General features: G+C 38.4%; 3 protein-coding genes and 1 non-coding gene across 6 annotated transcripts in view; all 4 read right to left on the bottom strand.

The window, feature by feature from the left end:
• The window catches only part of dennd4c (DENN/MADD domain containing 4C), a 43,167-nt gene extending 40,346 nt beyond the window's left edge, over positions 1 to 2,821 (bottom strand). For both annotated transcript variants that reach the window (XM_030162131.1, XM_030162133.1), the window contains exon 1: positions 2,495 to 2,821. The gene's annotated coding sequence lies outside the window, so the exon portion shown is untranslated. The remainder of the gene's footprint in view (positions 1 to 2,494) is intronic.
• A 1,388-nt stretch (positions 2,822 to 4,209) lies between these two features.
• On the bottom strand, positions 4,210 to 12,032 carry haus6 (HAUS augmin-like complex, subunit 6). Of its 2 annotated transcripts, none has more exons than XM_030162134.1 (16): positions 11,609 to 12,032; positions 11,409 to 11,504; positions 11,242 to 11,320; positions 11,017 to 11,149; positions 10,763 to 10,907; positions 8,802 to 8,864; positions 8,674 to 8,722; positions 8,325 to 8,498; positions 7,293 to 7,489; positions 6,960 to 7,089; positions 6,684 to 6,786; positions 6,548 to 6,611; positions 6,045 to 6,183; positions 5,834 to 5,932; positions 5,519 to 5,654; positions 4,210 to 5,285 (listed from the first exon to the last, which is right to left on the bottom strand). In XM_030162134.1, exons 1-16 carry the CDS (start codon positions 11,731 to 11,733, stop codon positions 4,579 to 4,581), a joined length of 2,439 nt encoding a protein of 812 aa, XP_030017994.1. In that variant the 5' UTR covers positions 11,734 to 12,032; the 3' UTR covers positions 4,210 to 4,578. The 2 variants fall into 2 exon arrangements, with proteins under 2 accessions (XP_030017994.1, XP_030017995.1); XM_030162135.1 differs by having other exon boundaries at positions 6,063 to 6,183.
• Positions 6,347 to 6,477, bottom strand: LOC115439115 (small Cajal body-specific RNA 8). Its single transcript, XR_003938208.1, has one exon.
• A 980-nt stretch (positions 12,033 to 13,012) lies between the features above and the next one.
• On the bottom strand, positions 13,013 to 18,642 carry plaa (phospholipase A2-activating protein). Its single transcript, XM_030162708.1, has 14 exons — positions 18,494 to 18,642; positions 17,885 to 18,078; positions 17,696 to 17,796; positions 17,357 to 17,477; positions 16,989 to 17,156; positions 16,492 to 16,627; positions 16,128 to 16,297; positions 15,886 to 16,037; positions 15,586 to 15,805; positions 15,206 to 15,271; positions 14,785 to 14,856; positions 14,211 to 14,318; positions 13,807 to 13,977; positions 13,013 to 13,705 (listed from the first exon to the last, which is right to left on the bottom strand). The coding sequence occupies exons 1-14, from the start codon at positions 18,640 to 18,642 to the stop codon at positions 13,137 to 13,139; spliced, it is 2,397 nt and encodes a 798-aa protein (XP_030018568.1). The 3' UTR covers positions 13,013 to 13,136.
• Between the last annotated feature and the right edge of the window lie 1,512 nt (positions 18,643 to 20,154).

The raw sequence follows: 20,154 nt of genomic DNA, 5'->3' as shown, positions 1-20,154 counted from the left end.
CCACATCACTGCAATAGACTCAGAGGAAGAAAATAGGTTACCTGAGAAGGTAATATCACAAGTTCCTCCTCGTCTCTGTTTGGCTAGAATCAACTATCTGGAATGAACAAGCATTAAAACATGCAACCAGGCAGCTTAACTAAATGCACTGAACTGTTTCAATGAAGCAAACGCCCTTGGTAGATCAGTGGTCCTTCTTCCTTCTGTGTGCTGGGTAGTTTAACAGAAACATGAAGTAAGAACTTGTATAACTGTGATGATAGTGAAGAGCGATAAGGTCAGAATGTAATCCTCAATTCTGCATTTGCTGAAAACTACTTGTGGCAGACAATGCAGTCCTGCCAATTTCAAGATGCTTTTGTCCGCTAACCTCTTAGTGGAAGATATCTCATTTCTGAAACTGCTTCAACATCAATAAACTATTATGTATTATGATAATGTATTATATTGGATGAATTGAATTTATTTTGTGATCAGTTTTTTTCTCTTGACAGTCAAATGGCTGTTTTTTATTAACACACTGTTGTCTTCAGATTTGCTGCATAAGGTAATATTTATTTAAAATTACTGAACCTATTGATTGAGGAAACTTATGAATTACTGGCTTTCCTCAAACTAGTTAAAATCCTATTTAACGGTTGCCTGTGCAGTTCCTAATCAGCATGTGCTGCTCCCTTGGCAATTTACTTCCTTTCCTTGGTCACCTGACAAAGCCTTTGGACAACCAGCAGAGGTAACAAAGTACAAGTTCAATGTACACAAAGCCACACTGCAGCCATGACCTACTTTATACCTGCTGCATGTTAATGGCCAGTAGGAGGCAACATTCACACCACTCCCCTTTTCCAGGGATTTCATTCCAAGCCAAGGTCAAGTCAGAGATGTTTCTGCCGTATGTCACTGGTGGTGCACACCGCTCTTTAAAGCAATAAAGAGGACGGGCTGCAGCCAGTCTGACTACCTTCACCCTCCGAGTCTGACTTGCAGGCTGTAGAGAAGCACCATCATGAAAATATGAATGGCATTAGTTCTGTACAATGCAAGAGGAAGTCCTGAGATCTGCTGCAACTTGTGCCATGGCTGTCATAACAGGAACACCACATGCATGCCATGAATCACCGTTTTGGTGATGGGAAGCTCGGGCAGGGAGTGCTCTGATGCCCTTAGGGGTTAGACTACTGCAAACTGGCAAACAGTCAAGTGCTGAGGCATAGATATGTGAGCACCTTGGCATTGAATTTAATGGCATTTGTTCTCAGCCTGCACACAAACCTACAGAGGCATCTTGCTCAGCTGTGTCCCAGCCATAGGGTCACATAAATGCAGACATGGCATAGAGCAGGGGTGTCAAATATATGGCCCGTGAGCCAAAACTGGCCCACCAAAGGGTCCAAACCAGCCTGTGTGATAAATTTGTGAAATGTGAAAATTATAGTGAAGATATTACCAATCAAGAGTTGTTCAAGTTTCATATATACCTCAATTTGATCTCAAGTGGGCCGGTCCAGTAAAATACTAACATAATAATCTGTAATTAACAACAACTCTAAAATTTCCTCTTTGATTCAGTGTAAAAAAAAGTTACACAAAAATGTTTACATTTCCAAACTATCCTTTCACAAAAAAAGAGAGAATAACCAGATCAAATAAGACCAACCTGGAATGTCTAAAGAGAAGTGCAATTTACTAAATGTTTTATGTCTTTGCAGATCCACTGCAATGAGAGATATTTTTAAAATTGCATTTACTTTTCTTAAGAAATTTCATGTTACTCACATAAAGGATGGTTTGTAGATCAGTAATTTTAGTTTTTTCACTCTAAAACATGAAGAAAAGTTTAGATTTGACATTATCTTTTTTAGGTTATTAGCTTATTAGTTTACCGGTCTGGCCCACTTCAAATCATATTGGGCTGTATGTGGCCCCTGACCTAGAGTGGGTTTGACAACCTTGGAACAGGGGAAGTCAGGTTTGGTTTAGTAGTTCCTTATAATGAGTACAGCCTTGTGTCTCTTACACTGCAAAACCCTATACTTATGCAGTTATTCTATGCATCTGTTTGATTTCCCTGCAGAAAATTTCAGCTTGTGAGCGACAAGTGCGGCTGTGGGTAGACACCTGCAAGGTTAGACAGACTCCAGGAGAGAAGAGTCTGATTATGTGGCGTCAAGGAGAGAGGAGCACGGAGGGGTGTTATATTCCAACTGTTGCATCCGACCCTTAACTAGGTCAACTTTTCGTGCAGGAAACACACATCGCCGCGGATATAACAAAAGAAATGTACTCCTGTGATCAGCCTGTGTAGCAATACGTGGCTCTGTCTCTTTTCGTAGTTGGAAAACGTGCCGTGAAAGTGGACAAGAAACACGCAGCAGCCAGAAAACAACATTTAAGCTAAAGCTAAAGTAGCATTAAAATAGTTTAACTCTGACACTCACGAGCCCTGCTAACTTAGCTTAGTCTTAGCTTTTACAGTCGAAATATGAGTACTTACCAGCTGTTTACACTGCAGCAACAGACAATGTTGACATGTAGGCAACTTGCTGGTTTTATCCGCTTGATATATTCCGTAGACTTATTCGTTCAGAGCAAAAATGAGTTACAACCGAAACCGCGAGCGAAGAAACACTCCTGTGGAAACTTTGCGGGTCACTTCTTCGCCACACTTTCATCTGAAGTTGTCGGTGGAGGCAGGCGCCATGTTTGTGTCTGGGTTGATAGTTTTGTTGGTGAGCGGTCTTCCTAAACGTCTCTTTCAGACTGGAACCGCCCAGAGACGAGGAGAGGCTGCACATACAGTCCCTGCCTGAAGCTCTCACAGCCGCGGAGAGGGAACCGTCAAGCCCGCCAGCAGCAACATCCGGCCCCGGAGGATTTTCACAATAAAAGCTCGTGGTTTAGAGTTCGATGATTTAACTTATTTAAACACGTGCTCCTTCAGTGAATATCTCATACTTAAAAATTGTACATTTCTAAAGCAAAATAATTTTTAGGAAATGTCCAGGAAAAAGTTAAATATGAACCATTGTTGCAGAGTGCGCCATTTACTATTTATCATAAAATGTGTGTTATTCTGATATGATATAACAAATGATCAGTTTATTTTAAATGTACAAAATTTCTTGAATACTTTATAATATTTTACAATAATTTTATGATGATTAACTTTTTAACAGTAAAGAACAAAATGCAAAAACAAGTGTGTATACATATATACAGTGTATCAATTTTATTTACTTACTTTTTGAATATTTATTTATAAGTTTTTAAAAAAATAAAGAACACAATGCCTAAAATAACACACACAAAATATCAGTATGTGACAAGCTAAGACGTGAATGTCAAAAGTGTATCAAAACAAAATACAGGATGTAAACTAAATGATCTGTTTACTTCTGCTTTTAATTTTCTTGATTCTATTGTACTATTTTTTAACTTTTAGACAATAAAGGATACAATACATAACATCACAAAAAATGTCTGTTACAAGCCGGCAAAGTTATCCAAACTAAATGGCCTGTTTACTATCACTTTTAATCTACAAAATGTCTTGATTTTTTTTTTTCCTTTAACAATAAATAAACACAATACATAACTTAATGTAGACACACAACACAAAATACCAGGCTGGCATAGATGGGAGACTGCCATCCAAGGACTAACTTATCAGTCAATATACACAACTAAACAGGATTCAGGTACCAAAGAAAAGCATTTACTTAATTACCTTTTAGTTAAGCCTCTGATGTAATTCGGTACCGTTCATAGTGTTTTGCATGTTGAATGTGTACTTAATGTTTCAGCTTAGTGCTATATAAGTACGCCTTGCTCAACTGTTATTTCACAACTCCATTTCATCACAAAAAATGTTTTTTATTAAGTTTAGTCTGTTTCACTTCCTGTCTTTTTACAACTGCCTTGACGTTTTCCTTTAGTTCTGCAGTCCCTGGCGCCCCCAATCTCACACTCATGGAAATTACACCAACTGAAAAAGCAACAGGTGTGACCAAAATCCTGTTGGTGCACTTTCTGCTGCACAGTAAAAGCACTAACTTGGATGCAGTGAAAATAGATGATTGTGTCCTACACCAAATTATAAATTCATGATAAACACGATCCGTTTACACTAATGTTGGAATGACTAAGCCTTCACCTTGTAACACATTTTCAATTACAAATTATCTAATTCACAACAAATGACATTCAGCATTTGCTTTCAAATGTTTAATTCAACAACCTCCACATCTCCAGCAGAGCCAGACACCATCCAAAATAGTGTGTTAGAGACTTAGTGGTTATTCCAAGAATACAATGCACTCAAAATCAACATTTCAATAAAAAATCTCAGAAGGGTTCCATAATTTTTCCAAACATCCGTTCAAGTTAGTACTTCTCATATACAAAAATGCAAAGAAACCACATTTTACAATTTTATTGAACACGTTCATGTCTCGGTTTTAAATTAAAACAAATGAAGCAAAAATGAATGTGACAAAAGTAGTTATTTTACAGTTATGTACATGTACTGTTGTCTATTAACAGAGAATACTGACAAATCAGTGGTTTATACAAATATGGCTAATATTTCATGTCATCTACTGGGGAGAATGTAATCAGTTTTGGAAGACAGTATTCTTGCTTCTTTTGGGGTGACGGGGTACCCAGAGTATCTAGATCCAGTGAGAAGACCTTGTCAGTGGCCTCCACTGGTTTTACAGGATCCATTAGCCAATCTCCGCTCAATCCCGCGACCTCAGGAGACAGAAGGCACTTTGATGTTTCCTTTCGGTTGCCAATGACAGAGTCCTCGCTACACGCCTGCTGAGTCCGATTCCGATGATGACTTGTAGTTAGTGTTTGGCTTAACTCAGTCTTCAGGGATGGGATGAGAAGATCATCTTCTTCCTCACTCTTCATATCCACAGCTTCATCGTCAAGGCTCAGCAGGCTGTCGCAGCTTGGCATCTCAGGAAGCGTTTCCTGGTCAAGGCTGAACTGAACTGCGCTGCTGCCTGTGCCACTGGGGCTGTCAATGGCCTCAGCGTTGAAGGTGTCCGACACCAAAGTGGATTTCAAGACCCCCTGCTGGCTGGCAGGGGGGCTGTGGTGGGTGACAGACTGGAAAGTGGCATCACACTTGCCTGGGCCAGTGGGGCTCGGCCACACACTCTGTTCACTGAGGGGAGTGAGTCGCCCTGTGATGCTGTCGTTAAACCTGGCTGAAAGGATTTTCTCTGCTTCGTCTTCCTCAATTGCTTTCCGCCATGAGCTCTTCACGTCCATAACTTCAAGAAAGCAAAGTTGTTTTTATCACTCCAAAAATAGACAGTATTCACAACTCTTTTTTTTTTTATTAGAAGCACAGTTTGTAATTTCTACTGCTCTGGGTATCAAGAAAAAAGCTAATACATATCAGGACAGTGTGAGATCATGGCAGTTGCATTAATCATTACAAAAGTATAAATGAAATGGGTTGTTACATTAGTTAAAAAGGCAGCTAACAAAAGCCAGGACTTACTCAAACTCTCAGGCGTTCGTGGCAACTGCTTTCTAGTTGAAAAAGGATCTCCATGTAGAGTAACGAGAAGGTCCTCCAAGTTCAGACCTTTGACCCTTCCTTGTGTGGGGCAGTTTGTAGTCACTGCATCTGCAAACTAGTGTGAACACACACACACTTTAGTTTTGAGTCTTAAGAAAGCTAGCACTTGTTTGTTAATGCTGTCAGGTTTCCACTTGTGACTTCAGAGCAAAGTATGAAACATTTTTTCCTTGATTACTAAACAAGCACACCCTAAACTCTTTGACTTCATTTTTTCCAGGGTCATCATGTTACCTGATCTGCTAGGTTATCACATTCCATGTCCACAATTTGAGCAGTGGTCCTCAAGGGGGTCACTTTTGAAGTAGCATTGCCTGTTTTTGTCACACTGGCCTAAAAATAAAAGCAGATTTATTTAAGTATTTTCAAGAAAAGCCTCAGTACATAAATTTAAGGTAATGCGAATCTAATACACCCAATCCTCTGCATAAAGAATTCTTCTAGCCTGTGGTTGTGGTCGTACTGAGGGAGTTTTGAGGGGTGGAGATGAAGTTGCATCGAATAGCCAGTCAAAAGAAGTATTGGGCCGTGACGACGCTTCATTGGCATCAGGACTTGCTCTCTCTGTTGTTGCTGGGCAGGCACTGTTAAAAATAAATAAATAAAAAGTTTCATTTGTAAGTCAAATGCATTTGACATTGACAGACTCTCCTTGGGCGCAGTCAGGTGAAATTTTCCATTAGTCTGTTCTATGCAGTAAAGCTCGAGTACAGTCAACAATTTTCCATCAAAGTTTAGGGAAAGTTGAGGTGTCTGCCCCGTATCTGTCCGTGGCGATTTCTCTCAATTCGCCGCGGTCATCAGAGAGCATGGATGCTGTAGGGAGGAGTAGTGACGGACAGAACACTGCTCAGGACTGCCCAGGTATCTGCCTCCCATCATCAGCTAAATCACCAACCTACCACACTTAAAACAATGCCTTGTCAGAATTAAATCAAGATTCATTACCTTCTAAGGACAGAACTGCTCATGATGACTCCTTCCTGTGCTTTACTCGCCACAAGTTTCTCATCTGAAATAATGTAAGACATTAAAGAAAAGAAATGGACCTCAAAGTGATTCAAGTATGTAATCTGTTGCTCACCAAGAAGTTTTGCAGGATATTGGGAAAAGACACTGCTTTTGTAACTAGTTTCTGCTGCTGGCTCAAACGATAGAGGTGCCATTGGTGACAGGAAGCCAAGAGCCTAAGAAAAAATTAGATTAAAAAAAAAAAAAAAAAAGACCCAGAAAAATATTTCATTTGAGTAAGTTAACAGATATGACAATGATAATGCCAAGAAAATATGACATAAATCTTGTTTTTGTTCTCAAAACAAAATGGTTTTCTGGGTTAAATTAACTATACAAGAATACTCACAGGATCTTCATTCAGAAACGACAATAATGGTGTGTGTTTCAGAGTACTCATCCACTTCTTGTCCCACTCTGCCTCCAGCTCCCTTATAGCAGCCTTGACCTCAGGAATCTCTTCCTTGGAGATCTTTTGTCTGGGAAAAAAAAACATGATGCCAACTTACAAAGTGAACAGACCTTCAAGATCCACATCCAAATAGTTTAATGAATAAAATTAATTACAAGGAAGATGATCCAAAGTGAAAATCCTCATTAAGTTTTCAAAGTAATTATACACCATCTGGACAAATACAACGGTCTGTGAAAACAGAGCTCTGTGGGTGTGCGTTGTGTCTACCTGGTGAGGTGTAGGTCCTGCAGCACACGGTTCATTTGCTGACATTTCTCCTGCAAGTGCTGAGGATTGAGCTGAAGATGGGGGAGATGAGAAACTCGACTCCGTTCCTCCTTCAAAAGCTGCAGCGCGTGATTTGTCAGCTCCAGCACACACAGGAGGTTTAGCTGGCCAGACTCGTACACGTTTCCTGAACTCAACTGAAACAGTCCAAACAAAGCAAAGCTATGCTTTATGAGACAGTCCCTGTATTATCAGTGACCATGGCTGTAAAGGGTCTGTGATTTAAGCATGTGCTATCAGCAAAGTGGACGACCAAACATGTCAAGCAAAGTTCCTAAGCTGTTTGGACGGGTAATGAAAATGAATACTCCACCATAATCTTTTTTACAAGCAGCTGTGCATATTTAACTAAAGGGTTTTTTTTTTCCCCAAAAAATGTTTTCCTCATGTGGAAGATGTTTCACTGTGAACACAGCCTCCCTCTTTCATTCCTTTAAGCACCTTCTTGAAAATGTTAACTTTTTGATATCTTCTTTTGCCATGTTTTAAAGAACCCATATTTTTCCTCCAAACTAGAAATGTGGACTTCTCTGGATCTTGCCTTTCTACCGGAGAGAAAGTTTGTCTGCATTGCACTTCAACCTGAGAAAATGTCCTAAGAATCTTCATAAACCCCGAAGACCATGAGAATATCCCAAGCCTCAGCTAGGGAAAAAAAAGGTCTTATTCTTAAAATCCCAGCAGAACATACTTTTCATACAAATCCTGTTAATCTTAGGATACCACTATATTCAGATTACTTAGTGTTTGTTGTGAATGTAATGTGGCTGCAGGGAAACAAGTGTGATTGTGGAAATTTAACAATGGATTTCCTCCACTAACTTGTCCTAGAGAAGGAAGCTAGTGTGCAAAAATTATAATAGTGGTACTGATGCAGCCACTTGTAATACAGGCATTTTGATATCAACCATCTACCCTAAAATGAGTCAAAGATGTTTACAGCAAAACAGGTCAATTTCTTTATTCACTTACCTGATGTGGGAGCTGTTGTATTCTCTCCAGAAGACTCTTGGAAATTTTGACAACCTGGTCTGTCCCATCAAGAGTGTACTGGTCTGCTTCTCCTTTTATGACACTTTGCACAGCATGCTGCTCTTCTTTAGTAGACGACAGAATTTCATCAATGGTGGACCATAAGGAGCGTACCTTAGAACAATAGAGTTTTGTGAGTCTTATGTAACTAAACATGGTGTAAATAACCGGCCATGAAATCTATGGCAGCAGCACTTCAGCAGTTGCTAAAGAACATAAAGTACAGTCAATTTTACAAAATGACCTATTGTCTGGGTTTTTACAAGTTGTAAAATGTTACAGACAATACCTTTTTGATCTTCTCAGCTGGAGAGGTGTGTTCTTGTCTAGAGTAGCATCTGAGAAAGTAGACAGATTTACCAAACTGAGCTAACAGCATTAGTTCGAAAAATTGAAGTGTAGCGAAGCCATACATACTTGAGAAGATCATCATACTTGGCACCATCTGCTCTGATATCTCTCATCGATTTAACCAGGACCCTTGAGAACAGAAAAACTCATGTTAATAAATGAAATGATAAGCAAACAGCAGACACGAGCATTTATATGCAAATGGAACAGACCATAAAATAAACTAATAAAAAGCTCGACAACACTTGCTGCTGAAATTCCAACAGAATATTGATGTTTGCACACATGGTTATAATTACAACACCTGCAAGCATCTTTGGCATCAGTCAACAATTAGTATTAACGATTGGTTTAATTATTCAACAAGTCACAGGTGAGGTCTGAACCTACAGCAGCATGAAACATCAAGCACAGGGACAGGACATAAGATTTGAGTAACAGTGAGGTTGCAACAGATGGTATTCACTGACGTCACACATTCAGGGCACTAGGTCTGTCTCTGTCTCCACTATGTTGAGGGGCAAACAAATGCATAGTTGACTGTGCTTGTCTTCATATGTATGAGTGCTTTGTTCATACAGTGACCCGTGGTCACTCTGCACAGAAGGACAATAGTTAACACCTGTCCCATTCACAGGAGCAGGTCTTTTCGATCCGTGGATGTTTCGCAAGAGACGGTTCGCACCCGGCCTGGACATTTTGGACCAGACTTAGTGCACTGATATATAAGTAAATACAAGAAATATGTAGATGTGTACAACAGAGAGATCGTTTGTCATTGTCAATCTTAGGAGGATTTCATGTGTCACTCTATAGATCATTTGTATATTTCAAAATAAAATTAATGACTTTTTTTTTAACCTTAGATTACAGTTAAGATAATATCTTCTCCTAAACAAATTAATGTAAACATCATCTTACTAATAATTATAGAAGTGCATGTTAGGTTTCTAACCAATTCTTCATTCATAGCCAGGATAAATAGGAAAAACCTTGAGCCAACCAGACACACAAGGATTTGTTGTGATCATTTCGTACAAGGTACCATATTTATATAATCCATCTGAATAATATTGTACACCCTCTGTTGATAATGCCCCTTGTAGGGTTAGGGTATGTACCTGATCAGACATAGGTTAGCAGATAAGCAGCAGGTGCTGTTTGATCCTCAATATGGTGACAGGGGTGGGGTCCCGGAGGTGGTGACATCAAGTGAATACTACCTATAGTATGTTATGTCAAAGTAATGGGGTGTGTGTGTGTATGTATGTGTGTGTGTGTGTATGTGTATATATATATATATATATATATATATATATATATATATATATACACACACATATATATACACACACACACACACAAAAACATTTTTTAAAATGATGGGTATCACAATCTGTGGACTTTCTTATGAAATGAAAAAATGGCTTAAATTTGAATGTTTAGTTCATACTAAACTCAAAAAAAATTCTGACGGTGACTGAAACTGACAATCAACTAATATCATATACTATGACAAAATGAAGGCATACTATGAAACTGAAATAACATACTCCTATGTAAGAGACATACAATGAAACAACAAAAGGGAAATATAAAAGCTGCACTAGAATTGCTAATACAATTTAAATATGTACTAAAACAAACAGGTCACACAACAGTTGGTTTGGGAATGATTAAATTAACCACACGAAATAAAGGTGAAGTTTGCAATAGTAAAGTGTGGATGGAAAAGCAATGAATAACCATTCCCTCCCTAAGATCAGTTAGATAGCGTATACTGACGTATCTATCTCAGACTGAACAAACTAATGTATTTAATTTTGTAGATATAAGGAATCCATACTTATACACAATATACATTCTTTTTTTAATGTAACAATATTTCTATATGTTTTGAGTTTTGTTTTGTTTCTTATTTGCCTAACAATACAAAAGCATTTGTAAATGTCTGTAACTACAGTGTGTGCGTGAGAAAATGTGAAATAATGTAGTAACGTGGCTAAAGTGCGTAACCACAAACTCACTGGGCTCGTCTCTGGTACTCCTGGAGAAAACGATCCTGCTCCACAGCAGTTTTCAAAAATCTGGTGCTGATCAGGTTTAGTCTCTTCACTGCCATGTCCAGAGAGGATGCAGGCATCGCAGCAGCCTCTGGAACCCAGCTGCCATCTGAAAATGACAACACTTCAGAATATTTGCCTCCCTTTTATATATCAATTAGCAAATCAAAAGAAGACCAGAAACACTTTAAAATCTACACCTAAATAATAAGTCTGACCTGTAGTGAATGTCTTCATCTCCTGCAGCATCACATGATTGGCTAAATGAAGCATCAAATTGGTAAACCTGGGGCCTCCGGGTGACAGGAACAAGGATGCTACCACTTTGGGTCCTGCATTTGCAGTTTCATCCTTGACACAATTAAGAGCAATAATTTCCCAGTTAGTACTGTTAAGTATGGGTTGCTGAATCAGTATTTGTGAATAACAAATGACATTCTCACCATTATTTCTCGAAGCCAGACACATGTAACTTTCCGAAACTCAGCGTCTGCTTTGTGGTTCAAAACAGGCCAACAATGCCTAACCCAATAGAAATACTTAATGTTTAGGTCACGAATACAAGCATTTATAAACAAGTATGGCATTTAATTACTGTCAAAAACTTCACCTGTATGCCTCATTAAATCTTGTTGGGTTAAGTTTCTTCAAAAGGAAATGTGTTACTATGTAGAAGGCATCCTTGTTTGGTTTGTCAAACATACTCCTGTTGGCAGAGGAACTTTGAGTTAGAGGAAAGCATAAAGTGTAAACAAGACGTAGAGGGTGTTAATGCAAAAATAAAGCACTGTCTTGCTAAACAATACTCACGGTCCCAAGTTGTTGGTTTTTGCGACGATTGAGGACGCAGCAGTGTCCGGTTGAAATCCTAGCCCGAGAATCGCAAACCACAGATATCTACCTTTCTTTTTCTGTAACACTGCTGGATTCGCCATTATTCCAAGATGGAAAAAGCAGTGAGTCAGAGAGCCCCGTGGAAGCCAGTGAAACGGAGAGTCGGACTTTAGTTAGCTAGCGTTAGCCGGCTAGCTAAAAGTTTACTGGTTGCGTCTGTTTGTCTCTGAACATTTAAAACTGCACTAAATATAGTCTAAATACCACCGAATGTCACCAACGAGTCTCACGCGTACGATTATAGTTTCGCTTTGGTTGACGTTAGCAAATAATAACATTTAGTCACTATACAGTAAAGTGAGGTTCAGGAAACGAAATATTAAGCGAGCAGACCGCCAATTTTCCAATCGTGAACCGGATGTTGTTTGTAAGTACTTCCTGTGAAATAGTGCTGCGTAATGTTACAACTGAATACAACAAACTTTTTATTATTATTATTATTATTATTATTATTATTATTATTATTATTATTATTATTATTATTATTGTTATTATTATTATTAACATGATGGTTATGAAAATATTTCTTTTGAATGGCAGTGGTGCAAAGCCACTCAAATTATTTACTCAATTACTGAATTTAAGTTTAAAAAAAAAAAAAAAAAAATAGACATACTTTCATTTTATGCTACCTATTATCTCTACTATATTACATTTCAAGGGAATTATTTCTGTTCCACTACATTTATTCGACCTAAAAGTTACTTGAAAGTTTTTACATTGCCCCCAAAGGATTATGGATGGATATGGATTACCTGAATTTAACACCACAATGATAAAGTACATTATACTCACAGCAATATAGTAGTCAATAAAAATGCAAGACCTTGAAAAGTTCCACTTTCCATGAATAGGCCCTATTTTGCAAAACTTTCAAAGTACATTTTGCTTAAAATACCCTAAAATACATTTAAGAATTGTTACTGTATACTTTTTCCATGTGTACACAAACATCTGTTCATCTCAGATAATCAGACAAGGGAAGATTAGGAAAATTTAGATATTACAGAAATTTATAATGATCAAACACTAAATTTGTCTTTTGGTGTTCAAGCTGGAAACATTTGGAGACCCATGTTTTCCTGAATTATGTTTAATCTAGTTGAAGTGTCTTCCAGTTAGAATTTCCATGACACTAGTCCTGCAATTTAAAATGGTGTTTTTTAAGTTTTAGCTAGCTGGTGTTCTTCAAACCTCCAAATATAACTAGGTGGTAAGAAATGTAGAAGGCATCATTGAGAACCTAAGTTTACTTTTACAGCCGAAAGTTAGAAGGGGGCTTTACAGAATAGTAGTATTAATAAAAACACGTTAGGCTACGAGATTTCATTCATTCTTCTTTATTGCAGAACATACAATTTACAATTCTTTCATTCTCCACAACTGTTTAAGTCAAACAGATTAATAATAAGAAAGAAGTGCTTTTGTTTTCTAACCATTAACATCATTGTAGTTCTTTTAAAACCAGTTGGCAACACTCGGCCACCTTTGATGGATCAGACACTGATGAGTACTTGGAGATCTGAGAACTGACACCCAGGGAACGAGCCAAGTCCTGGGCTGTCTGATCTGAGGCCACAGTGGTTCCCAAGGCCACCAGCAGCCTAAAGACAGCCTCCTTGTCTTGTACCGTCTCCAGTGCTCTACTGGCCACAGAAAGGCACTGGGCCTTGGCCTCAAGGTCAGGCTGGCTGTGTAAGCAGCCAGCATAGTTAAGCACCAGAGTAGCCAGGGCAATGTGGATGTTTTTGTTGCAGACAGAGGCCAGGTCAGCAGCACGTGATAGCACCGTTTCACGCTGGGCCATGAGTAGGGCCCGGCCATTCCTTCCACTAAAGCAGTTACACAGGGTCCGCAGAGCCAGCATCTGGTTGGCAGGACGACCCTCGGGCCGCATCAGGCTTAACAGGTGGTTGCACAGTTGGACTCCCTCTGCCTCGCCACAGAGGCTCTCATTAACCTGTGAGTGGCGCACCGCCAGCCTCATAATGTCCAGAACTGGAAACACAATGTCTAGAAGATATGGAAAGCTTGTTAGGTACACATTTACCAGAGAACCTTTAAATCTCTGAATAGAAAACACAAAATCAAAGACTAAGATTAAAAAGAAAGACCTTCAGGCCAGTGAGAGGCCTTCCAGAGCAGGCTGATCTGTTGGATGGTTGGAGGTGGCTCAGAAGAGCTGGGTCCACAGACCGACAACAGCAGCCTCTCGATGCTTTCCAGAGCCTCTTCTGAGAGTTTTTGCTCCTGAGGGGCTCTGCCATTCAACTCCTTCAACTTGGCTGGTGACAAATGAACAGGTGACACTGAGAAAATTACAACAAACCGGGTGGCTTCTGCTGATTTTAGTTTCATTCATTATTTCAAATGACTATGTTTGGCTGTATTGTGTAGTCTGGTGAATAAAAATACAAACTGATGATTTACTTCATACAGTTTAAAGTAATTAAATAAACACCATAGCTTCAGTTAGGCTTTAGTTCCACATCATTAATCCTATACTTAAAATGCTCACCAATAATCTGTGAGCTATTGGCTTGCTCAAAGGTCACCCCATCAGTCTTGGGGAAGTAGATGTTTGTTGCAGTCTGTCTCAGGGAAGCTGAGGAGTACGCACCTCCACCTGCCAAACAGAGAAATGATCCAGTGAGTGCAAAACATAGACCATGAAGCCGTAAAAAATAGCTACTTGAGGTCTGCTACTGAGGGTCACTGAAGGCTCCATATGTCATCAGATTAATTGCTGCTGAATCTGCCAATTATTTTCTTAGTGAACTGATTGAATGGTCCCAAAGCACAAGATGATGTCCTAAAATGTCTTTGTCTAAAACACAAAGATATTCAGTTTACTTTCATAGAGAAGTAAATAAATCAGAAAACTTTCACCTTGAATAAACTGGAATCAGAGGGTTTTTAACCTTTTTTGTAAACAATCGCTGACACAGATTACAACAGTTGTTGATTTATTTAATAGTCGACAACTGTTTTATTGTAGCAGCTCTAATCACCCCAATTGTTGAAGTGCAGTAGTTTTTGTTCTGTCGTTTGGGCAATTCAAAATTCTCTGGTTTCTTTAGTAGATGGCTCACCTGTGAAGGGATCTGCCACACCCATAGAAGCTGTTGGATTTGGCCCTGACCCAGGGATGTAGCGACCAGAGCCTGCAAAAACCAACACAACACACCAGCTGTAAAATTACAGTCTCAGACAATCTTCAGGTAAAGCCTGCGCCACTTGATAGTCATAATAATCTCCATTCACCTGAATAAAAATTGCTGATACTAGCAGATGTCATATTTCTATCACTAGGTAAGTTCTAGAATTTTTTTAGTTCTTCATAATGAAAGCTTACAACGTATTATCAAACTATTAATGTGCTTATACTATAATAGACTAAATTTGTTTAAATTTTTTAATCCAATTAACTGGGTGTTAATTCACTATCAACTACAATGTTGTGACAGCCCTAGGTCAGATAATGATTAACAAAAGGACTTAAATAAATTGTACCTGTGAATGGATCTGCTCCAAAGCCTGTCCCACCATCAGAGGATCCAGGGATGTATCGAGCACCTCCTTTTAAAATGAAAAGAAAAGCCACTTTTATTGAAAAATAAATAACTGACAATTTAAGTCAATCCAAGTTTTTTTTATTAATAAAGTGATAACAAATCAATAATTTTCCCTATCATCATACTAATATTTTAGTTTAATTTGACTAGCTTTCATTAATTTCTTATTTTCAGCTGATGGGGTAAAACAAGTTCAACATTACAAAATTTTTAAGCCAAATTCAATTCAAATCTATAATAAACATAAAACCATCACTATTAGAATGGAAAATGTGAACGGTAGAACTCCAAGCTCAAATGCCACTCCTTTGCACTCACCAGTGAATGGGTCGGCGCTCTCCGGCTGGGCTGGTCCTACCACATGTCCTTTAGTGTTCTCTATGATAAAATTGGCAACCTGGTCGAGGAACATGGGGCTAAGGTCATTCTTCTGCAAAAAGTTGTGTGCCGTCAGCCAGGGGTCATCTGTCACGTTGTAAGGCAGCTTCATGGATGGCCCTCCCTCATTAACATCAATGGTGAAGACATAGTCGTATTCCTGAAGAGACCAAGAGTTATGGGTCATGGCTGCTCTGATACTTGCATAAATGTTTGCCGCATCAGGAGACTATGGCTTACCTTTCCTTCATACACCACACTCTTAGAGGTTTGCTGGTTTGAGCCTCCGACCACATCTCCAATTTTCATCCAGCGGCCATCACTGACGCTCCACTGATACGCCTCAACCTTCTCTCCATCTTTAATCAGACGTGTTTGTCCATCACGATTCCCTAAAAACAAAAAGAAATCTTAACACAGGACAACACTAGAGCATTGACGTTATATATATATAAAAAAAAAAAAAGTTTTTTTTTCCTAACCGGGTTCATCAAGGTGCTCTCTGCCAGGAAGGTCCTCCAGTTTGATGTCTCCAAGGTCACCCGTCTTAGGATCAATGGTAGCTTTGGACAGCTCATCCTCAAAGGCCTGTAGGTCTTCTGCACTGGCCATGCGGTCCTCAGCTTCGGTAAAAACACGGATAATTCCATCACTGTGGGAAGAGTGCCAACATTAGAGTTAGTAAAATTACTTTTTATTTTCCTTCCATCTGCAAATCTCCAGGTGATAAAAGAATTGCAAGCAATCATTAGCAGTAGGAGTAAATGCTTAAATATTTATGGTGTGACAAATACAGAAAGGACATGATGTGCTTGGACAATAGCAGGTCAATTGCAGCTCTTTTACCTGGCTCCAACAGCTATATCACCATTAGGCAGAACACAGCAGCACCAGACAGACTGAGCAGGCAAGCGAATGGTTTGAGCACACTCTCCCTTCCTCCATATCCTCAAAGTTCTGTCCTCGCCTGTGGTTACAAAGTCTTCAAAAATGTACAAAAGCAAAAAAAAATGGGAAAGTAATTAACAATTGATTAGAGTCCACCATTTTACTTTAGGAAAAAAAAAACGTTTCTAGTAGGTATGCACACAATCTTATGATTAGGTTTTTTTTTTTATATCTTTATGTTACGTTATGTTAATTTGAAATAAATACATCAATCAATCAATCAATCTTTACGTTAAAATTTTGGAGGCTCTGCAATCCTTCTAAAATATAATTTCATCTAGATAACTGATAAAATAACTACATTACACACAGTTGTTTCAGATTCTTCAAGTGAAACCTTGCTAATTTAACTGAAGGCGACACATTTTCATACCCTAATGTTTTCATGGACACACCTTGGCTATTGGGGAAGACAGCGATGCTGTAGATGTAGTTGGTATGACTGTAATAGACCTGTACACATTCCCCTGTCACCAGCCACCTTCTAATACTGGTATCATTACTGCAAGAGAAAAACTCAGTGTTGCTGATCACTGCTAGTCCTCTTACACAGTCCTCATGACCTGAAACATAGAAAGAAACACAGAGAGAAAATAGTTTGGTTTTATATAAATAAAGAAATTGTGGTTTGTTATTATAGCATAAAGCACAAATAAGTAATCTTATCAACAGCCCTTCACATTATGCATACAATAATTCCAATCCAAAGCAAATGATAAAAAAAACTATTTCTAACTTAATTAAACCACATGAATATGCTTACCTGTAAAAGTCTTGTCACATCGACCAGCTTTCCAAAGCTTTATAGTCTTGTCTGCTGATCCTGACAGCATAAGGCCTTGTTCAGGTAATATGACCACTGCCCATACTGCTGCAGAGTGGCCCTGCAACAACAATAATAGCAAAAATTGTGCTTTGTCACACTACTTGATCACATTATTGTCTGATTACACAGGTGTATACAGGTCTGTATATATGACAACAACGATAGAGACATTTTCAACGACTGTCAACAACCAACATCAAACGTTCTGAGTGACTGATTTGGATTTTTCTCACCAGGACAACACCAAAAATTAAGATCTGAGATGATCCAGCATACCTGTAAAGTCATCATGCACTTCTCATTGAGCCACACTTTGGCTGTTGTGTCCCAGGAGCCACTCAATAGTGTTCCAAACTTTCCAGAAGATAATGAGCAAACTATGGAGATTGAACATAAAAAGAAGATCATTAAAAGGAACAGCAGTGCAAATGAGAAGCTATGGGTCTAAATGATTGCAAAACTCACCTGTATTTTTGTGACCTTTGAGAGTGAAGAGAGGTTGTGGTTGGTCCAGTGTGAAAACACAAATATTATTATCATTTCCTCCTGTGGCAATAAGTCCTCGAGGATATGTTTCACTGGGGGCAATGATACATACACAGGATACAAAATTCGAATGGCCGGACATGCAGTGCATCTCTGTGAATCCTTTATCTGGGCTGTGAAGAGAAGAAAAATAGAGGGAGGAAGATGCATGCCAAGTTAAATTAATTAACTTTAAAGCAAGATATAGTTGACACATGTGTGCCTAGTATTTGGCTTACGGCTTGACAAATTAACTCCCAGGTCAAACTCTTAAAATACTATTAAGCTGATTGACTGAAGAAAGCACATGATCATCATCGTCTACATTGTGAGTAGCACTGAAATGAATGACAAAGCTAATTTGAATAGCAACCTGCTTGCTAGCTAACTTCACTGTCACTGCTGACACGTATTTCTATCTGATAAACAGCTTCGATGGATAGAATTATCAAACGCTTTATTTTTAGACAGGGTACAAAAACTGACATAAACTGTAGTAAATGGTCACAATTGGCTAGCATTGGTGTGTGGCTGGCTAATCCAAGCTACCTTGAGTTTGGTACCCAGACCCTTCCGGTTCGGTCTCTGGATACAGAAACGAATGCTCCCTCTGGAAAAACAGCAGCTGCAAGTCCTCTAACGTCCATTTCGTGGCCTGGAATTGAGCACCTGAGTTTATACGAGTTTGATGATGCCATTTTTCGCTTCTACAACACGAAAACTATACCACAGCTAAGTAATGTTGCCGTCAACAAACACCGGTCGCTAAAGCTAGCGGAAGCTGAATTACGTAGCGTCACGTGACACCGGACGTCAATACTTGCTAGGTGATATAACAAAGAATTTGTATTGACAAGATGAAGCCATCATATCGTACATCAACAGAGCTACCTTTCCACCATTTGAACACCATGCTGGTGGAAATTAGCTATTTTTCCACAATGTCGGCAATATCCACTTTGAATATACCCCTTGCTATTGTTAAAGAGTTTATATTGACAAAAATGAAGGCTAATTTTGTTGTTTGGGACATCGGTGCGTCACAGTAGTGCTAATCTCCGCCATATTGGATTGAAAGACGCCTGCAAAAAAAGGCACTCAATTTTTACTCTTTGGCTCTAAACTCTACTGATATTCAGCGCCAATGAGAGTGATTTTGCAGTTATACCTTTGTATGTTTGTAATACAAATTTATAAATTGCTATTATTCTGTAAACATGTTTAAATTATATTTTCTATTTTGTTTTGGGCAATTTCAAAAGGAACATTGATTTTCCGTTTGGGGATGAACAAATTTCATCTTAATTCATCTCTCAGTTCAGATAAATTACATAAATTTTTATGTGTAAAACATTTTAGAATGTGAATAATTTGAACTCATCTGTTGCGATATGACTGTATGGTCATTATTCTTTTGGCATTCATTTACTAGAGCAAGTTATTAAATACTATCTACTATTGTGGCGTTTTGTGTACTTTTTCTGCTTATCCAAAAAATTATGCAACTGAAAAATAAAATGATTAAGTAAATATATACATTTGTTTTTCATATTTTTAACATACACATTGTATATCCTGGATGACCTTTATTTTACTGTGTTTAATTGAAAAATAAAGGAGAGATGTCAAAATTATATGAAATTCTATTTTAAGTACAAATAGCCTTTATTTTTTATGGTTGAAAAATGGTAAATCTGAAAGTCCCCACCTGTGTTGACCATGTTTCACCAGTAGGCGGTGTCCGACTGTTTTCTGTGCTGGTGCACTGCGCTCCTTGTCAGATTCCACCTGTCCTCAACAGCAACATCAAGCTCCACTGAATGAACGAGAAAAGACAGGAAATGGTGAATTTATCACTGAAAGGTTGAAAAAGCCAGGAGGTTTCTCTGAACGTTTTTTTTTTTTTTTTTTAGCTTTATTTATTGTCTGTGTAAGTAATTTTGTGTCAGTATTAGTAATTTCATAAAAGGTAAATATCCTCCACATTCCAGATTTTTGTCTTTGTTTGGATGTTGTGATTGTATTGATAAATATTCCTTTTTCCTGATGAATTTGATTGTATTTATTGCCAAATCACACATTCACACTTTTTAATCCTTAAAAAAAAAAGCAGTTTTTTTTTTTCTTGTTTTGTATGTACTGTGTGTGTTTTGTTTCTTCGAACTTATACAGACGAATTGATTGCACTGTTGATCTGTTGTACTTGACAG

The sequence above is a fragment of the Sphaeramia orbicularis genome, chromosome 18 (genome assembly GCF_902148855.1).
Source record: "Sphaeramia orbicularis chromosome 18, fSphaOr1.1, whole genome shotgun sequence".
NCBI lineage: Eukaryota > Metazoa > Chordata > Actinopteri > Kurtiformes > Apogonidae > Sphaeramia > Sphaeramia orbicularis.
Note: the sequence above shows the minus strand (reverse complement) of the source record. Positions and strands in the feature narration are given on the sequence as shown.

What these genes read in the sequence shown, in the direction of transcription:
- plaa (XM_030162708.1), bottom strand. Translation starts at nt 18,642, where the DNA reads ATGGCATCATCAAACTCGTATAAACTCAGGTGCTCAATTCCAGGCCAC. An exon ending in GTCTGGGTACCAAACTCAAG is followed by an intron (nt 18,079 to 18,493) that starts GTAGCTTGGATT and finishes TTCTCTTCACAG; the next exon opens with CCCAGATAAAGGATTCACAG. An exon ending in TGGAGCAGATCCATTCACAG is followed by an intron (nt 14,857 to 15,205) that starts GTACAATTTATT and finishes TGGTTTTTGCAG; the next exon opens with GCTCTGGTCGCTACATCCCT.
- haus6 (XM_030162134.1), bottom strand. Translation starts at nt 11,733, where the DNA reads ATGGCGAATCCAGCAGTGTTACAGAAAAAGAAAGGTAGATATCTGTGG. An exon ending in TCTGGCTTCGAGAAATAATG is followed by an intron (nt 11,150 to 11,241) that starts GTGAGAATGTCA and finishes AATTGTGTCAAG; the next exon opens with GATGAAACTGCAAATGCAGG. An exon ending in CAGTACGACCACAACCACAG is followed by an intron (nt 5,933 to 6,044) that starts GCTAGAAGAATT and finishes TTTTATTTTTAG; the next exon opens with GCCAGTGTGACAAAAACAGG.